The sequence below is a fragment of the Magnolia sinica genome, chromosome 11 (genome assembly GCF_029962835.1).
Source record: "Magnolia sinica isolate HGM2019 chromosome 11, MsV1, whole genome shotgun sequence".
In the NCBI taxonomy this organism is placed as follows: domain Eukaryota; kingdom Viridiplantae; phylum Streptophyta; class Magnoliopsida; order Magnoliales; family Magnoliaceae; genus Magnolia; species Magnolia sinica.
The window spans coordinates 47,751,159-47,768,463 of record NC_080583.1 but is presented as its reverse complement, the minus strand read 5'-3'; the positions used below and the strand labels follow the sequence as shown (position 1 = coordinate 47,768,463).

The window sequence follows — 17,305 nt, the reverse complement described above, 5'->3', positions numbered from 1 at the left end:
AATCCATCCACCTTATCAGCCAGCTCGCCGTGCGGCCAAAAAGTTCTGAGATGGGTAGTGTACACATCTAACAAACATCAGGGTGAGCCTAAAAAGTTTCAACAGTCAACATGATTTTTATTATATGGGCCACATGAGCACTGGATCGAACTGATACTTGGGCCCTAGCCTTAAAATGACATGGCAAGAAGGATGGGCGGCATGGATGAAACACATACATGTTGGTGGGGCCCATAGACCACAAAGCACCAACCATTGGCTGGTGGTAGGGGGAGTAGCCAATCTGTCACTTTTTCGGGGGTTGAAATAGAAGATAACTTATGTTTTACTGCAGGATTGTACAACTTCTGAATTAAGGATAAGCATTTGCGTTCGAAACATTCTTCAAACATTGTCAGAAGGCCACTTTTTAGATATATGGAGTGTTGTAGCTTTTTAGGTAACTTGCCCAAACTTTGAGGCTATTAAAGTCAAATTTCCTTTAAGATATGGTCTATACATGAAGCATATACAAATCTGAAGAGACCACACGGTAGGGGTTGAATTCCCACGGTTCAAAAACTTCCCAGGACACAAAAGTTATGCATGAAAACGTTATTTGTGTTTTCTCTTCATCTATGTGTACGTGACCTTATTAACAGGTTGAATGGCAAATAAACATATCGTTGGACCTTTGAAGTTTCTAACGGTGGGCGTTCAAACAGCACTGTCTTCCGGTGGTGTAGATAATCTAAGATTTGGATGTGCCTCATTTATGGGATCATGGACTAAAATGTGCTGGAAAAACAGATGAACGGCGTAGATATACAACACATACATCGAGGTGGGTCCCACGGTCAGGGCCTCACCCATTAGGCTGTTACGCCTACCTCACCTAATACCCGTCCGCCGAAGATGTCCACTGAAACTCGCAAATCCAAGCTCAGATCAGCTTTGCCAATCTCCGGAGAGAAAAGGGCCCTACAAGAAAGAGGCGGGAAAAAATTCAATCCAATCCAATTATCATTTCGATTCCGGACCCTTTAAATCTCATCTTCTCTATTTCCCCGAACTCTCTCGCGGCGTGGGGAGCGGTAGAAGAAAGAGAAGAAAGCCATCTTAATTTCTTCTATTTTAGTCTCCTTCCCTCTCTTCCTCCTCCTTCGAATCTGCTCTCTTATTTCGTCGAAAGCTCCTATTTTCAGATGAGATCTGGCCAGCTTAGATAAGGTTTGTTATTGATTCTCTTTCCTTGCCCTAGATTCTACACGTCGCAGAATACTAAAAATGCGGTCTTGAAATTTTCGAAATTCATCTCTTCGTCTGGTGGTTGTATTGTGGTAAATTCGTCGGGCGATGCAAGACGGATCTTTTCTGGGCGTGGCATCAAGATGTCAATGCATTTTGATTCAAAGCAGTTGCATGTGAATGTTTTGTTTTTTTACTGAGAATTTAATGTATCTTTATTTGAATGTTTCCTTTGTTTATTATTTCAAGATGAATTTTATTCACTGTGTGTTGAATTCATTGAGGATCGTAATTTTGATGACAAACCATGCGTTGAATTCATTGAGGAAAATAATCTTGATACAGATGTTAAGTGGGATTTTTAATTATCTCTCTTTCTTTTCAAAATTTCAAAATCATTTCCGTGCTTTTCTGGACTTTCTGAATAAATGAATAAAAAAGGTTAAAAAATGAACATATTGAACAATGCATTGTATCTGTCAAGAGTTTGATATGATATGTTTGATCAATGCTTTGAACCTTGTTAAACATGTTTTCTTTCCTTCTTCTTTTTTTAAAAAGTTCTTTCATTTTTTCTTGTTTTAATGGTTTCATATGTAAACGGTGCATTTGCATGTACCTGAAATCATGAGTGGTATGGATCCCTTGGCAGAACGGTTGGCTTTTGTTCGGCTGTGATTTTGGGGTGGCATGGAAAATGGAATCATTTTCGACCTTTTTGTCCTACACCAATGACTGGAGCATTTCAGGTTGGAAATGAAATAATGTTTTGATTTGGATGAAAGGAATCTATCAGGCTGCCCCCACTGGACTTCAAGATTTATGCAAACAAAGATGATAATCAGGAAAGATTCATATAGTTGTGGAGAAGGTTGGTTGACTCGCTGCCTTAGTCCATCTGTTTTGAACCCACTACCGAGTCAAAAACAGTGTCGACTCAGTGGGGGTTAAAAATGAACACCACCCAGCAACTTGGCCTGAGTTTTAAGGGACACGGTGACTCGTCCTAGTTTTGAGAACTGGGCGATTCGTGACTGTTCACAACTTTACGTTGTTTGAGTTGCCCTATTCACAAAAGTTGACGAAAGTCACGCTCCCCTGTAACTTCAAAGTTCTTTCGAATGGAAACCGCTCTCTGAAAGAGACGTTTGCTCGAAAACATCCTAATGTTCTGCAATGCAATACGCTGGTCATCCTTCAATGATCTAAATGTTTTATATGACAAGTCTTACTTTATATGGTGGAAAGACTAAATAAAAGATCTCAATTTGATTATTTCAACTTTTGATAATTTCACTTTTTGGCTTTGAACATGAATAGTCACCGTAACCTTTGTTTGATCAATGGGTTAAGATGTTCAATCTAAATGTTTTTTTTTTTTTTTTTTTTTGAACATCCTCCATCCAAGGTGGAGCCTATCAAATAAATGGTTTGTGTCATTAAAAAAGGCCCAAATCCAATGGCTAGTGTCCTGATTGTAATGTAGTCGAGCAAACCTTCTCCCAAATAACTGCACCATCTCTCCCATAAAACCACACTACCTTTTTACTAAGCAATACGCAGAGTCATACGTGGCTTGCCTGCAACTAACTGAGCACTATGCGTAGAGATTGTGCATCAGATCCATGCTGTCCATTAGGTGCACCACCTCATGTTCATTGTGGGAACCAAAAATTGGGTCACACCGTTAGGAAGAGTTGGGATGGGACGCCCACCATTTGTTGTGTATGGGGCCAACCATGGTTTATATATGCCATCCAATCCATTCATAAATATCTTTCCAACAAGACAAAGATATTCTAAAAAAATCATGCAATTTTGAACTCAAGTGAACCACCAACACGTGAATTTAGATGTTTTAGGCCGTTTTTACATGGTTTCTATGGTGAGGCTCACCTGAGTTTTGGATCAGTGTGATCTTTGTGATCAAGGCCTTACATGGGGTGGCTCATCTGATGGATGGGGTGGATATAATCCAGATGATGTCGTTTGTCAACCTTAGCGAATAGTCATGCCCTAGGCATTTCATAATGGTAATGGTGCCATAGCGGGCACCACTATTATGGTTGCGATACTGGCCGTAATGGCCCTTATGGCCTTTTTTTTTTGGTTGAAAAAACCTATTTCTGCCATGTAATATACCACTACGAAGCTGTTACGGCCGTTGTAGGACTGTTATGGGTTCGTTACAGGACATTACGGGGCTGTTAGGGTCAACTTTTCTGTAGTGGCTATTACAACCCCCGTGATGTGTAACGGTTACCACCATTACCATAATGTAACGGCTGTTACAGCCATTAGGTAACTGTTTTTGGATACCTTGGTCATGCCTCTGCATGACAATGGGGCTACACAAGCATTTTGGTGTCCAATTTTATTGGAAAGGGGATTTTGGCCATTTAAATGCACTATGACTAGGTGTAAAAAAGTCTTATAAAAACTATAGGCAATAATTGTAATTAGACGAATGATAGGTGGATAATTGTAATTAGAATATAATTACAGGTGTTTGATTGTAATTTTCTCTACGTGACTCACTCAAGCCACTTAGTTGACCCACCCAAGTGAATTTTGTGGGCTGACTAAATGGAGTTTGAGTCCTGAGTTTGCTGACCTTAGTTGTGGGTAACAAAGTCCCAAATGTTGGTCCTATCTGGACCCATTGTATGCTACATATGTTGTTTAATTGCTTAAAAGGGGCTAGCCTACAATCATTTCCTTTTAGTGTTGTGAATGAGGTTTATGCAGCGGAGGACATGGAGATTAAGGCAGATAAGAATTTGTAGATTTATGGGTTTAAATCTTGATTTAACCAGTAAATTTCTTAAGATGGATTTGCTGCCTTTTTTTTTTCCTTGGATATTCCAGCAAGTGCAAAAGCGGGAAATTTGGAAATGGTCTTTAGGATATAATGATTTCATAATTTTGATTTCAACAATAAGATTTTCACCTCCAAGTGTTGAATTGGTCTTCAAATTTAGACACTGACATGCCTTTCCTCTCTAAAGGGGACATTTTACAGTGGGGAGAAATGGATGCAATAGACCATGTCTTGATGAATCTGGAATTGTGTGTTCTCATGGATAGCAAGTCTTGGATTTATAGATTCTATAGGGACACAGTGTTGTTCTGGATAGTTACTTGTGTGTTTGTTTAGACACTCTCTCATCCATTCACACACAACTTTCAACCTAGTCAGCATGCCATGAAGAATAAGTCATGCCTTTTCACATATGCAGTTATCTCATTGTTACTTTTGGACAGGGACAATTATTTTAATAGTCAGAAAATATTGCCGCATGGCGAGACATGGAATTCCACCAGGATTATAGACAGTCCAACTGATGCCTTGTGTCTGGCACCCGAGTGTCATCTCGGTTGTATCCAGTTTGCACCTCTGTGCACCAGTTGGTTGAATCCTGGTATAGGGCTGTCAATGGGCATCCAAACTCATGAGTACCAGGTGAACTTGACCTGATTTAAATGGATGTGGATCTAATGTTTGGACCCATTTAAAATATCAAGTTGGGTTCAACTTCACCACTTCAGACCTGTTTGAAATCAGGTTGGGTCAGGTATCTAATCGAGCACCAGACTACCCGATTCAATTCTATTTTAATTATATAGTATTAATATTGATATTATAAATATTAATATGCATGCTCATTGCAACAAAAGGAAAATAAATGAAAAGGAAGTTTTATACTTTCACACATCTTGATTATCTAAACTTCAAGTAACAGATGTCAAATTTGCGAATTGGAGAAGCTTCCATCGCAATTGCTAAAATATTTAAAAAACCAAGATGGGAAAAAGTTAGTGTGTGTTACTTAAAAATACTCTTCTATTGGAATATTTCAACCCTTTGATAATTTAAATTTTTTCCTTGGATATGTACTGTGACACTAATAGTTGTTTTATGTGCAATCAAACATTAAGGATCTTCCAATCTTGAAGATTTTCAAGGCATTGAACATGATTCCAGACACAACGTGTATAGTATTGAAGTTTTGTAGCAAACCACTTCCACCGCTAAATTTTGTAAAAAGTATGGAATCCATCTATGAGAGAGCAAAAGTAAAGAGGAAAGTACTGAGGTGGAACTGAAAGAACTAGAGTATGGTAGAGCCATCTCTTTTCAGTACACTTGAAGAATGATTTACAATTTTGACCACCCATTAAATTGCACTTGTTGTTGATGGTGAATGATTTAAAGTAAATATTGATGATCCTATCCATATGATTTGTGGCCTTAAAGTGATAGTAAATAACTACTGCAATCAAAGGTCAATTATTCACCGAAGTAAATTGAAAAATTAGGTTTTCTAATAGGTATGTTTTTTGAAAAGAAACCCATTCAAGCTAGGGCCCATTAGATGGATGGATATTATCAATTTATAACCATTCCACGTGTACTATAGATTTGGATTTATGGTATTTTGATTCTTCCATCTTTTGTGGTATCATCGCTATGTATGCTGAATTTTGACCATTGAAAAGAATATTTTTAATGGTAATTTAAATTCCAAAAATCAATGGTCATAATTTCCCATTAACCTAACTATTGGATCATTAGTCTCTCAAAATATGGCCCATGTGATGGATAGTTCAGATGTGAGAACATCTCTTCATCAAGGTATTCAAAATCGGTTATGTAATGGCCGTTACGTAACGGTAACGGTCATAACCGTTACGCGTTACGGGGTCGAAACGGCCGTAACGGTCATTACAGAAAAACAGGCCATAACGGCCCCGTAACAGTTTTTTCAAAAAATAAAAAATGGCCGTAATGGCTAATACGGGGGCCGTTACGGCCCGTATCATAATGGTAACGGTGGTGGCCGTTACGGCCACCGTTACCGTACCTTGGCCTTCATGATCAACGGTAATCATGACATGGCCAAATCAAATTTCAATAAGTAATAATAACACCCTCCATCAAGGTATTCTGTAATGGTAACAGTGGCCATAACGGCCACCGCCATCACCTTTATGATACAGGTTAAACCAGGGCATTTTGTAGCAAAACCTCCTTTTTTAACCACAAAGCCAATTGGAGTCTTGAATAAGTAACCACATATGACATGCTTAACCATTTTCTAATAACAAAATAATATTTTGTTTTTGAAACTCAACATTCCCCCACCTTTTAAATAGTAAAATGCAGAAAATTTGTTGTGCATATCAGCATAGACAAATGCATAACTAAATGTATCATGTGGATTTGAACATTTATTTTAGTGAACGTGTATCAAAATTTTGTCAGGTGTTTAGTGACCCATTAGTCTTAAACTAATAACCTTATATGCCTAATAGGCCACAATAAACATCAAATTTATACACAAACTTGAAGATCTTAAAGTTGACACATTTGTGGACTTGTGCACATATTGATTTCATGAGCATTCTAGAGTTGATCTCAATCTCTCAAGAAGCGGCCTCACATCTATACTTGTATGGTGGACATATTATGGATGGTTTTGCCTTATCCTAGTAAAGATGCTTAGAGATCTATTTAGTACTCAACTTCTCTAAATGTAGAAACCAAAACACTAGAATCTTTGGAATAAGACTTACTTTTCTAGTGTTATCTTCAGTTACTCAACTTGCTTGTGCCTTTGAACCTGGCCTATATCCTAAGACCTTAGGGTTACAATCAAGAGTGAAAGTCATCATGTGAATCTTAGTCTCATTCCTTTGGTGGTTTTCCTTGTTTAATCTCATGCGAATCCTTTCATTAAGGAATCTTCTTAATTCTTGGTGGATTTAACATATTTCATCAAAATCACCTCATCCCTTAGTGATCCATTAACAAAGTTTTGACTTAAGGTGGTCTTACTCAAAATCTTTTTAGGCCCGTGCTTTTAGACTTATCAGTAGTCTTGCTCATTGCATGACAAAGGGTATCTTTGCTATCACAAAAGAGTGATGTTGTTGGAGTTTGTCTTAGCTGATATGGGAGTTTCATTGGTAGGTATCTTAGTTACTCTTACAAGCAGCTTAAGTGCTATAAACTCACTTTCATAGTAAATGATATAGACATTATTTTCTTAGATCTCAAAGATATTGCTCTTACATGAGTAAATATCTAACCATTGGTAGATTTTGGTTCTATGGTATCTGTATATCAACTAGATTGATGCATTCTTTTGATACAGTGGGATTAGATTGGTAATGTAGCCCATCATTGATAGTTCTTTTTAGGTACCTTGAAATCCTAGAAATTACTTCTTGGTGTTCTTGTCCTGGATTCCTAGTAAATCTGCTTAGGATTCGCACTATGAATGTTATGTCGGGTCTTAGTGCAATCATCAAACTCCTAATAATTCTAGTCTAATCTAGTTATGTCTTATGTCTACCAATTTTTCTTGTCAAATTTAATACTTGGATTAAATGGGGTTGAAACTGGTTAATGATCATAGTGGTGGAGCTTCTTCCCTAGATGAAGATTAATGAGGTTATGCCAAGGCTATTCTACCTTCAAATTTGTGTATCTTGATTCCTAATATCACATATGCTTTATCCATATATTTCATATCAAAATTGATGCTTAGAAACCTTTACATTTCTTCTACACATTCTACATTTGGTTCAAATGTTAACAATTCATCTACATCTTTGACTTAGGGAAAACATTGGGGAAATGGTGGATCCATCCAACCATCCATACATGCATGCACACACATACATACAATGTTTTAAATATCGACGATATCAGCCGATATATCCCACGATATATCTTGTATCCCACCTGTACGATACAAAATGCACAGGTAGTGTTGATATGTCCCACCTATTCGATTTAGTGAGGATTTTCGTTTTCTGATCCATGTTTTTGCTGTAAATCATGTTAAACCAGTGTCAAATGGTTACAAATTTATGATTCTTCATGTTTTCCACGAAAAATCATGAATTTGGAACTTCGATTTCGAGATTTGGGGGGGTAGGTCAAGTTGCGGAAAATTGAGAAAAATCAAAATTTCTCAATTTCTCGCAAATTAGTTGCAATTTTTGTATCCAAACACAATTAATCGTGTATGTAACCTGATTTAGTAATTCTTCTTTTGCTTTTGAATGTATTGCTTGTGTTTCCATACATGTCTTCTTATGTTTATAAATTATATGAATAAACTTCGAATATACTTGCATTAGTTCAGTTGGAAATCACATATATTAGGACCCCATATAAAGGAAACCCCTATTATGTACACTTTTTTTTTTTTGTAATGTTTTGATTTCTAAGTTTGTATTAATGTCTGTTTCAACAATCCCTGAAGTTTCATTGAAAAATTCAACCTATTTCCTAATGTTCCCATGTTTCCCAACAACACCGATACATTATGCAATACAACCGATATATCCCACACAAAAACCGACATGTATCCGTATCCCAAGGGTGCGATACATTATATGATAACGATATTTAAAATATTACATACATATAAATGCACATGCATGAACCATCCATCCATTCATCCATGTAACTATCTATCCATCCCACCAACCATGCATGCATGCATGCATACATAGATACAATGACACATATATACACACATGCATGATCCATCCATCCATTCATGCATGCATACATACCAAGGTATCCCAAATTGGTTACGATACGGCCGTATCGGCCGATACGTAACGGTAACGGCCGACACCGTTACGCAATACGGGGTCGAAACGGTCGTTACGGAATTCTATGACCGTAACGGCCGTTACGGGCCTTGAAAAAAAAAAAAAACAAAAACCTTACCTTTTTTCCTTTCTTTTCTTCTTCTTCTTCTTCTTCTTCTTCTTCTTCTCGGGCAGCTGCGGCTGCGGCCTTGGCCTTGGCCTTCTTTTTCTTCTTCTTTGTCTCTCTCTCTCTCTCTCTCTCTCTCTCTCTCTCTCTCTCTCTGTTCTTTCCCTCTTTTTTCTTTTCTCTCTTCTTTCCCTCCTTTTTCTTTTCGGTTTCCCTCTCTTTATAGTGGTACGTGTCACGCTAAGACAAGTGCTTAGCTGCTGTAGGTACGTGTCATGCTAAGATGAGCGCTGGCACTCCTCGATCTCCGAGTTGTACGAACGGTTCCAAGGAGATCAAAGTTACGTGGGCTCCACAGTGATGTATTTATTATATCTACACCGTTCATCTATTTTTAAATATCATTTTAGAGCATTACCCAAAAAATGAATCGTATCCAAAGATCGTCTGGACCACACCAAAAATAGCAGCAAGGATGATAATTTTCACCGTTAAAAATTTCTTAGGGTCCACTGTAATGTTTATTTTTCTTGTAACCTATTAATTGGGTCACATTGACGTGGATGAAGGGAAAACACACATGTCAACTTGATTTAAAACTTTTGTAGCCCCCAATAAATTTTTAATGGTGGACGTTTAATTATTGTTGTTTCTTATGGTGCAGTCCACCTGAGCTTTGGATGTGCCTCATTTTTGGGCTCATGCCCTAAAATTATTTGGCAAAATGGATGGACAGTGTGGATATAACACATTCATCACGGGTGGGGCCCAAAAAACTTTGACACGTGTGCTACACTTTCCAATTCGAGTCCCGCCTAATTCGGGCCCTTAAAAAATTGTACACTAGACATATATTAACTTAAAATTTACCAATTAAATTATGGACTGTAATTGCTAACTCACAATGCCAAAATCAAATTGTCTGAATAGTTTTAATTGTTAATTTGTGGACTTTTATTTTTTAAAATAAGGCCTTTTGATTTTTTTCATGATTCACTATCCAATAAATGTCCACCAATTCATAAGTGGGATAATGGCAATAAATTGCATGAATTTGAGACTAATTTGGAGCATAGATTGGTCCTCCAAGTCAGCCCCAAATTGGCAACGCCATCTACCTAAATTTAATTTCATTTTTTTAAAGAACTATTGGGAGAAATGATATTAAATTGTTAAGTATATAAATTAGATATTTAGAAAATTAAATATATGAATTTTGTAGTCAAATTCAGGTTACCTGGTTCAAAAATTAATCAGACAGTCCGATACAACTTTTCACCAAAGAGTGGACCGATACACCACCATAAACATGTTCTAATTTATAAATGAATGCATATTTGGAATGCTTAGAATATTGCGGATTTAATCCATATTTTTTTATATTTTTTTGGCAAAAAAAATAAAATTGTGCCGTTACGGGCCGTTACAGCCCTGTATCGCCGTTACGCCCCCGTATCCGTATCGGTTTTGAAGGGCACCATTACGCCAACCGATACCGATACGGGATACCTTGATACACACACACATGCATGCCTACATCCTTGCATGCATAGACATACATCCAAACATGTATTTCATCATACAATCACGCACCTATTTTAAAAAAAATTGAAATGGAATTTTTTCCCAAACAAAAGTTTGGCAGTATTATCGGAATATTGCCAATACACTAGTGATACACTTGACCTCTGGAATTTACCCAATTGAAAATATTGGTGAAACATTGGCGATACTTAGTGATGTATCGTTGATGCTTGGAATTTTTTATACTACTAATATTATCACTTGGCGATACCGCTAATAACAACAATATTATTGATGATATTGCCAATACTCAAAACAATGGCCTCAATTAAAGGTCTACTTTGAGGAAAACAGACGGTCTAATTGATCATGATGTACCATCCAACATATCTTTTTCAGAGACTTGTGGTCCAGTGAATTCTGCAGATACATCTGATATTCCTATTGCATAAAGAAAAGGTAAGCAAATGTGTATCGACCATTCCATCTCTAAATATGTTTCCTTTAGTTGTTAATCTTCAAATTTGTACAAGGCTATGGAGGAAGAGATGGTTGCACTTCATCAAAATGACACTTGGGAACTTATCACTCTTTTTGATTGGTAAACGTACTATGGGTTGCAAATGAGTCGCCATAATCAAGTTTTATCTTGATGGTACAGTTGAATGGTTGAAGGCTCGCCCAGTCGCTAAAGGATATACTCAAACAATTAGTGTTGATTATAGTGAAATCTTCTCATGTGGCTAAGTTGAAAATCATTCGAGTTATGCTACCTATTATTGATGTTAATCATGGTTGGTCCCACTTCCAACTTGATGTAAAAATGCCTTTCTTCATAGAGATCTTACAAAGTTTATATGGAACAACTTCCGGATTTGTTACTCAAGGAGAGTCTGATAAAGTGTCTAAATTGTAGAAGGCAATTTATGGGTTAAAACAATCTACACATGCATGGTTTGACAAATTCAACAGGGTTGTGTGTTAAACTATGGCTTTGTTCGAAGTCATGTTAATCTCAAGACCAACATGCTGATGTGTTCAACAAGGCTTTTCATTCCACTCAGGCATAGATATATATTCCAAGCTTAGCATAGATAATATCCATGCACTAGCTTGAGGAGAAATGGATGTGATATGAGTCTATACAATAGGCTTACTTAGAGGGTTATTTTGGTATAGGATAGAGGGAATTTTTGCTTTTGTTATCACTAGCATTTTTGTAATTATCAAACTTTCATAATATAAAAGGAGAGGGGGAGTGTGAACCCTAACTCGGCCCATTCTCCTCTCTATATTCGCTTTGCTTCTTTATATTTTTTTTCTTCCCTATTTTATCTCTCTTTTCACTATTTTATAGGGATAATCATGTTGCAATCTCTCTTAGTTCTCTCACACCTTCCTCTTCTCCTTTCTTCCTCTCCTTCTCTGTACCATGTATTTCAACAAGTATGTACTGTTTATTTGCTTGAGAGTAACTTAGGTTCTTATCTACATTATTGACTTGTTTTGATGTATTTCAGAGCCCTAGATTGCTGACTTGTTTGGATGGCTAATTTCATATTTATAGAGGGCTCTTATTTGGAAGCTTCACGAACCAATTATTTAATGAGGGGGCATTTTCACACCGGGCTCGAGTGGGGTGGCTTGTGGGATGTGGGGGCACACTCGGGGTGGGCGGCCTGCAGAACCCATGTGATTTGGGGCTCGTGTGAGGCAGGTGTCTTGTGTGACACAGAACCCACGTGATTTGGGGCCCACGAAGAGGGTTTGGCCGAAGACTTAACCCATGGATGTAGGGCCCGGGCTATGAGATAAATGATTAATTCGCCATGCTCTATCAGTTTGAGCTTTTAGAGCAAGTGGTTACTTGTCCTGCATCAAATTTGAATTAGAGCGGGAGGTCTCGTGTTTGGGATTCCTCACCAAGGGTGATTAGTGCAGGGGCACACTCGGGATGGGCGGCCCGCGGAACCCATGTGATTTGGGGCCCGTGTTAGATGGAATCCATGTGATTTGGGGCCCACGAGGGGGCAGAACCCATGGATTTGGGTTGGGGCCTACGATGAGGGTTCGGCCGAGGACCTTACCCATGGATGTGGGGCCTTGGCTATGAGATAAAGGGATTAATTTGCCATGCTTTATTAGTTCGAGCTTTTAGAGCAAGTGATTAAGTGTCCTGCTTTATGCCTCTATTGTTCCTTACCTGATTTTTTTTTTTCTTTTCTTTTTAATTGTCTAGACTCCGAAGCATCGACATCCACATCAATATAATTCTACAATATTTTACTTGTGAATACCTTCATCTCAATGTCCTGGAATGAATAGCCTAATCTTTGTAATTTATGTGCCTCTCTGGGTTGAAGCTGTAGTGCTTGGCAAAGATTCCTTTATGTTTTCCTTTGAACTATTTATATCTGCTCTCCTTGAATGAGTTACCAATAATTAATCTTTCTCAGTGTCTTGCAGGAATGACAAGTACAATCCACTCATGTTTAAAGTTGAAATGTGCATCTTACTTGTGAAGATTGATCTAAGTTGCAATTTCAACTCTTTCAAGCCATGCGATGTTTAGAAGGCTTCCAAATTCATCACATAAGATGCTGAGTTGAATTGCACTGCATGTGATTTATTGATTGCACTAGATGTGTGTTTACGATACTAAGCATATGGATGCTGCTTCTGCTCAGGAAAGCTGTCAGGCAATGAATTGTTCACGTCCCATGAAAAATTCGGAGCAGCAACAGAATGAACATGACTCAAAAGCTACGCACAAAAGATCTGCAAACATTGTGCTTGCAAGATCTGATTCTCTTGGCATTGAACAACTGAGACCTTCACTTGAGAGTGCCATGAATGTTGAGTCTAATCTTGGAAGAGGTGACATGCCACAGTCTGCATTGAAGAATTCTAGAGGATCTGCACGTAAAGGAAAGAAGGTTTCCTCCAAATTGGGAAGCAGGAAATACATCTTAAGATCTTCCTCAGATGGTGTAAGGGTTCTTCGGTCAAGGTCAAATGGGGCCTGTAAAAGTAAAACTACTCTTGATGCAAATGCTAACTCGGTGCCTCTGAATACTGAAAGAGGAAAGAAAAGGAAGAAGAAGAAGAAAAGAATAAATAGAGAGAAGAACGACGAGTTATCTAGAATCAGAAACCGTGTTAGATACTTATTGGCTCGGATGAGCTATGAGCAGAGTCTGATTGATGCATATTCTGGTGAAGGCTGGAAAGGACAAAGGTTTGTGCACTGATGCATTTCTTGGAGTAAATTGTGCTTCTTGATTGATCTAGCACACTTGTCCTCTTTATTTATTTATTTACTTGCGTCACTGACTTTGCAGAATTGATTATATTCATTGACAAGCGTAACTATCTGATTCTTGATTTATATCATGCAATCAATCTAATGGTCCACTAAAATGCTTTCTCTATTTTTGGCATGTGATGCTACTGAGCCTGTAGTTAGGAAATCTATGTTTACTGCACTTGAATTTGAAATGTTTATGTGCCATGAAAGATCTTTATAGACCTGCCTACTTGGAGTTGCTCACCTGTTCTGTTCTCTTTATATCATTTCCAGCAGATTTAGAATGATACGGCCTGTATACTTTTTTTAAACAAAATTTGTTCAATGAACACTTCCTGTCAGTATTTGCACAATGTCTTTATACTTTTTTCTATTAAATGTTACAACCCCGGAAGGTAATTATGTTATAAATGCAGTGGATCTCCCAATCAACTTTCATTCGCTTGTCCATGTTCCAGTCTGCTGCCGCATATCAACAAATTTGATAACCAGCTTGGGAAGTTTCGTTGGCCTTGGGTTACTAATAGGAATAAGAAATGTATCAGTTAGTGGTTCCACCCTGCCAACGTGCCGGTAAAATATGTCAATGCTTGAACATCAATATTTTGATGTGGTTACGAAACTAAGCAAAACTATTTTAGCAGTATGTTTCCTAGTTTCTGAGATGTGCAATATCAGTACGAGGAGACAAAAGCAAAGAGTACAAGATAGGTAATGCTGAAATTCTATTCTTGTAATTATTATTATTATTTTTTGTTTATGGATTTAGATGCTGAAGTTCGAAACTTTCATGAGTTGACTCGGGAAAATGTCAACTCTATCAAGGGGTGGGCCAGCCAGTCACTGGTTGTAAGTTTTTGAGATCCATCATTTAGTTCTTAATGTTTGGGCTGGGAATAGGTTGGAATATTGGAAGAAGTGGATAGAGAACACTGAATTATTAAAGAAATATTTGATGTAATAATACCACATCACAGTGCAATGGTTGCATTGCTTATAACTTGACATGATTGACTGGCATATGATTCTGTGTAATTTGGGATAATGCAGATATATCAATCTACAGTGCATACAAAATATGCAATCGACTAAAGTATACTCTAGGTAAAATACTGGGGAGCATCCAAACCCTTGCAGTAGGGCCTAAATGCTAATTGTGTTTACCATTCCTGGCACCTTTTAGAATATCTGTAAATGAATATTCAGTAAGAGTGCGTGTTCCGATCGATGTTTCCGTAAACAGACTGGTGGTCAAAATGGAAAGTTTTGTGGATCTCTTGTCATGAAGGGCCTTGGAGTGCTGGTTGAAAAAGGTGGTTTATCAGAGTCACTTTTCTTATGTGCTTCAGGTCATAAAGGATTATCACTTATTCATATATTTGGGATTTCTTCTTTATGTATATGCATACGCAGGTCATTCTGAAATGTTGAAAGAATGCTTTCATACAATGGACACTTTCCAACATGGTAGCTGTTTACGAAACTTTGGCCTACCGTGTAGCAATGTTATCACATGGAGCATATGGAACTCAAGAAATCAGGAACTGAACCTGAATACTTTTCTCACTGAATTCTGTTTGATTGCCCCCCTTATGTGTTAATTTAAACATGTTTGCTTACACAAATCCTCCAAACTAGGCCAAGATTTTTGGGCTGACCAAACTTTGTTGATGAAGAATAAGATGAGTAAAAAACCTATCGATATCACCATCATAGCCTTGTCCCAGCCATTTTGGGTTGGCTTTAAGGATCCTGCTTCACCAATAATTCGTATCTAAGACCCTCCATATCCCTTTCCATCATCTCAAGCGATTTGGTGGCATCATAACGTTGTGTGGATAGTGTCGTCTGGATATGTTTATTTTTTGATGATTGTTGGTATGATGAATACAATACTTCTACGGTATTTTCTAGTCATGATACCTATCAGTATAGGCTTGTGGATAGTGCAATGATTAATGCTGGATAATTTCTCACATCACGACGTTTGAGACAGGCGAGGGCAATTTTTAGGTTATGCTCCATCCATGGTTGAGTCCATGACTTGGATGGTCTGCGTCGTAGTATAACCATGTCATGTATACATATTTCTGAGTGCACATCTTATCAAGTATCACACTCCAAACGCGGAGTCCCCTTCTCTCATCATTGTTTACGGAAACTCCTCGGGCATCACTTGCCTTGTCATATGGGTGGTGCCTACTGCTTAAGTGAGACAAATGACTTGTTTGTGTGAGATCCACATTGTCCATTAGGTGCACTGCCTCATGTCTAGCCTTGATCCCAAAAATCAAACTGATCTTGAACTCAAGTGGGCCAAACCATAGGGACAGTGGAAAATCATGCCTCAAAGCTCTAAATTCATGTAGTAGTGGGGCCACCTTAGTTTTAGAATGGCCTGATCTATGGTGCATGCTTCCTTATGGTAGGGCCTATTAAATGCATGGATTGGATGGCATATATACACACCATGGTGGGCCCCACAGAACTTGGTAGGAGTCCCCATCCTAATTGTTCCCTAAGGTGTGACCCACCTAAATTTTGGCTTAGACTTATTTTTGGCTCAAGGATGAACAGTGGGGCAGCACATCTGATGGACAGTGGATCTCATTACCCTTCCCTCTCTTGATGTGGCTACACGAGCGACACTAGCATCTTCTTATCAAAATAGCTAGATTCCGCGCCCCCCCCCCCCTCCCCCCTCTCTCTCATCTAGCTATTTGCATAATGAGGCAATCAACACTTGTGGGGAATAGTGTTATTTTGCCGAATATGCCATCATGAGCATAGCATGTTAGCACACTAAGCACAGAATTGTCTATGCTGATAGTGCTATGTGCCAATACCACTATGATGCATGCCAAATAGCCCCAAGTCTCTTAGGCAAAGTTTTAAAACCCGAACTAGACTTTGATCAATTTCTGTGGGTGGTTTGGTCCAACTAGCGATACCCATTTTAATCTACTTTGGTGTAGAGATATACTAAAAATAACTAAAGTAAAATAACTTACATCATAGTGGTTGAGGCGTTTGCTTACATGTAGAGGTGTTGGTTTGAAGTTTAATTAGTAAAGTTGGTTTTTTATTTTTTATTTGAAGATAATAGTTGACTAGCTAGTTGACATGGGTTTTAAGTTACCTCGCCTATTTCAATTGCTGAGTCTGGTCAAAATTGGTTTGGTCAGGGTTCTTAGATATTGCTTTTAGGTAATCTCTGCATTCTTTCTTTCTAGCCTGTCAAAGAAAATGTCAGACGTGTTAGATCGATGACAGAGCGATGGTTCTTCGGATAGATGGGTAAATGTGGATGCAGCTGAAGACATGATGATTCGGAGGCAGAAGATTTGTTGGATGAGGCAGTTATTATCACACCACTTTGTGCATCCAATGTCAACGATGTCTTGGAGACCGAAGATCGCATGCAGCTGGTGGTGATCAACAACAGTTGTTGTCACATTCCAAATGAAGATTCCATCACAAAAGAACAATTTCAATGGTTCAAGGAT

General features: G+C 38.1%; 1 protein-coding gene across 2 annotated transcripts in view; it reads left to right on the top strand.

Annotated features, from left to right (window-relative positions):
* The first annotated feature begins 900 nt into the window (after positions 1-900).
* LOC131219095 (homeobox protein HOX1A-like) overlaps positions 901-17,305 on the top strand; it is a 36,131-nt gene continuing 19,726 nt past the window's right edge. Inside the window, exons 1-2 of one of the 2 annotated variants that reach the window (XM_058214094.1) lie at positions 901-1,209; positions 12,959-13,730. In XM_058214094.1, coding sequence (XP_058070077.1) covers positions 13,135-13,730 — 596 coding nt within the window. In that variant the 5' untranslated portion in view covers positions 901-1,209; positions 12,959-13,134. Of the gene's footprint in view, positions 1,210-12,948; positions 13,731-17,305 lie in introns of both variants that reach the window. The other variant, XM_058214095.1, reaches the window with a different exon arrangement.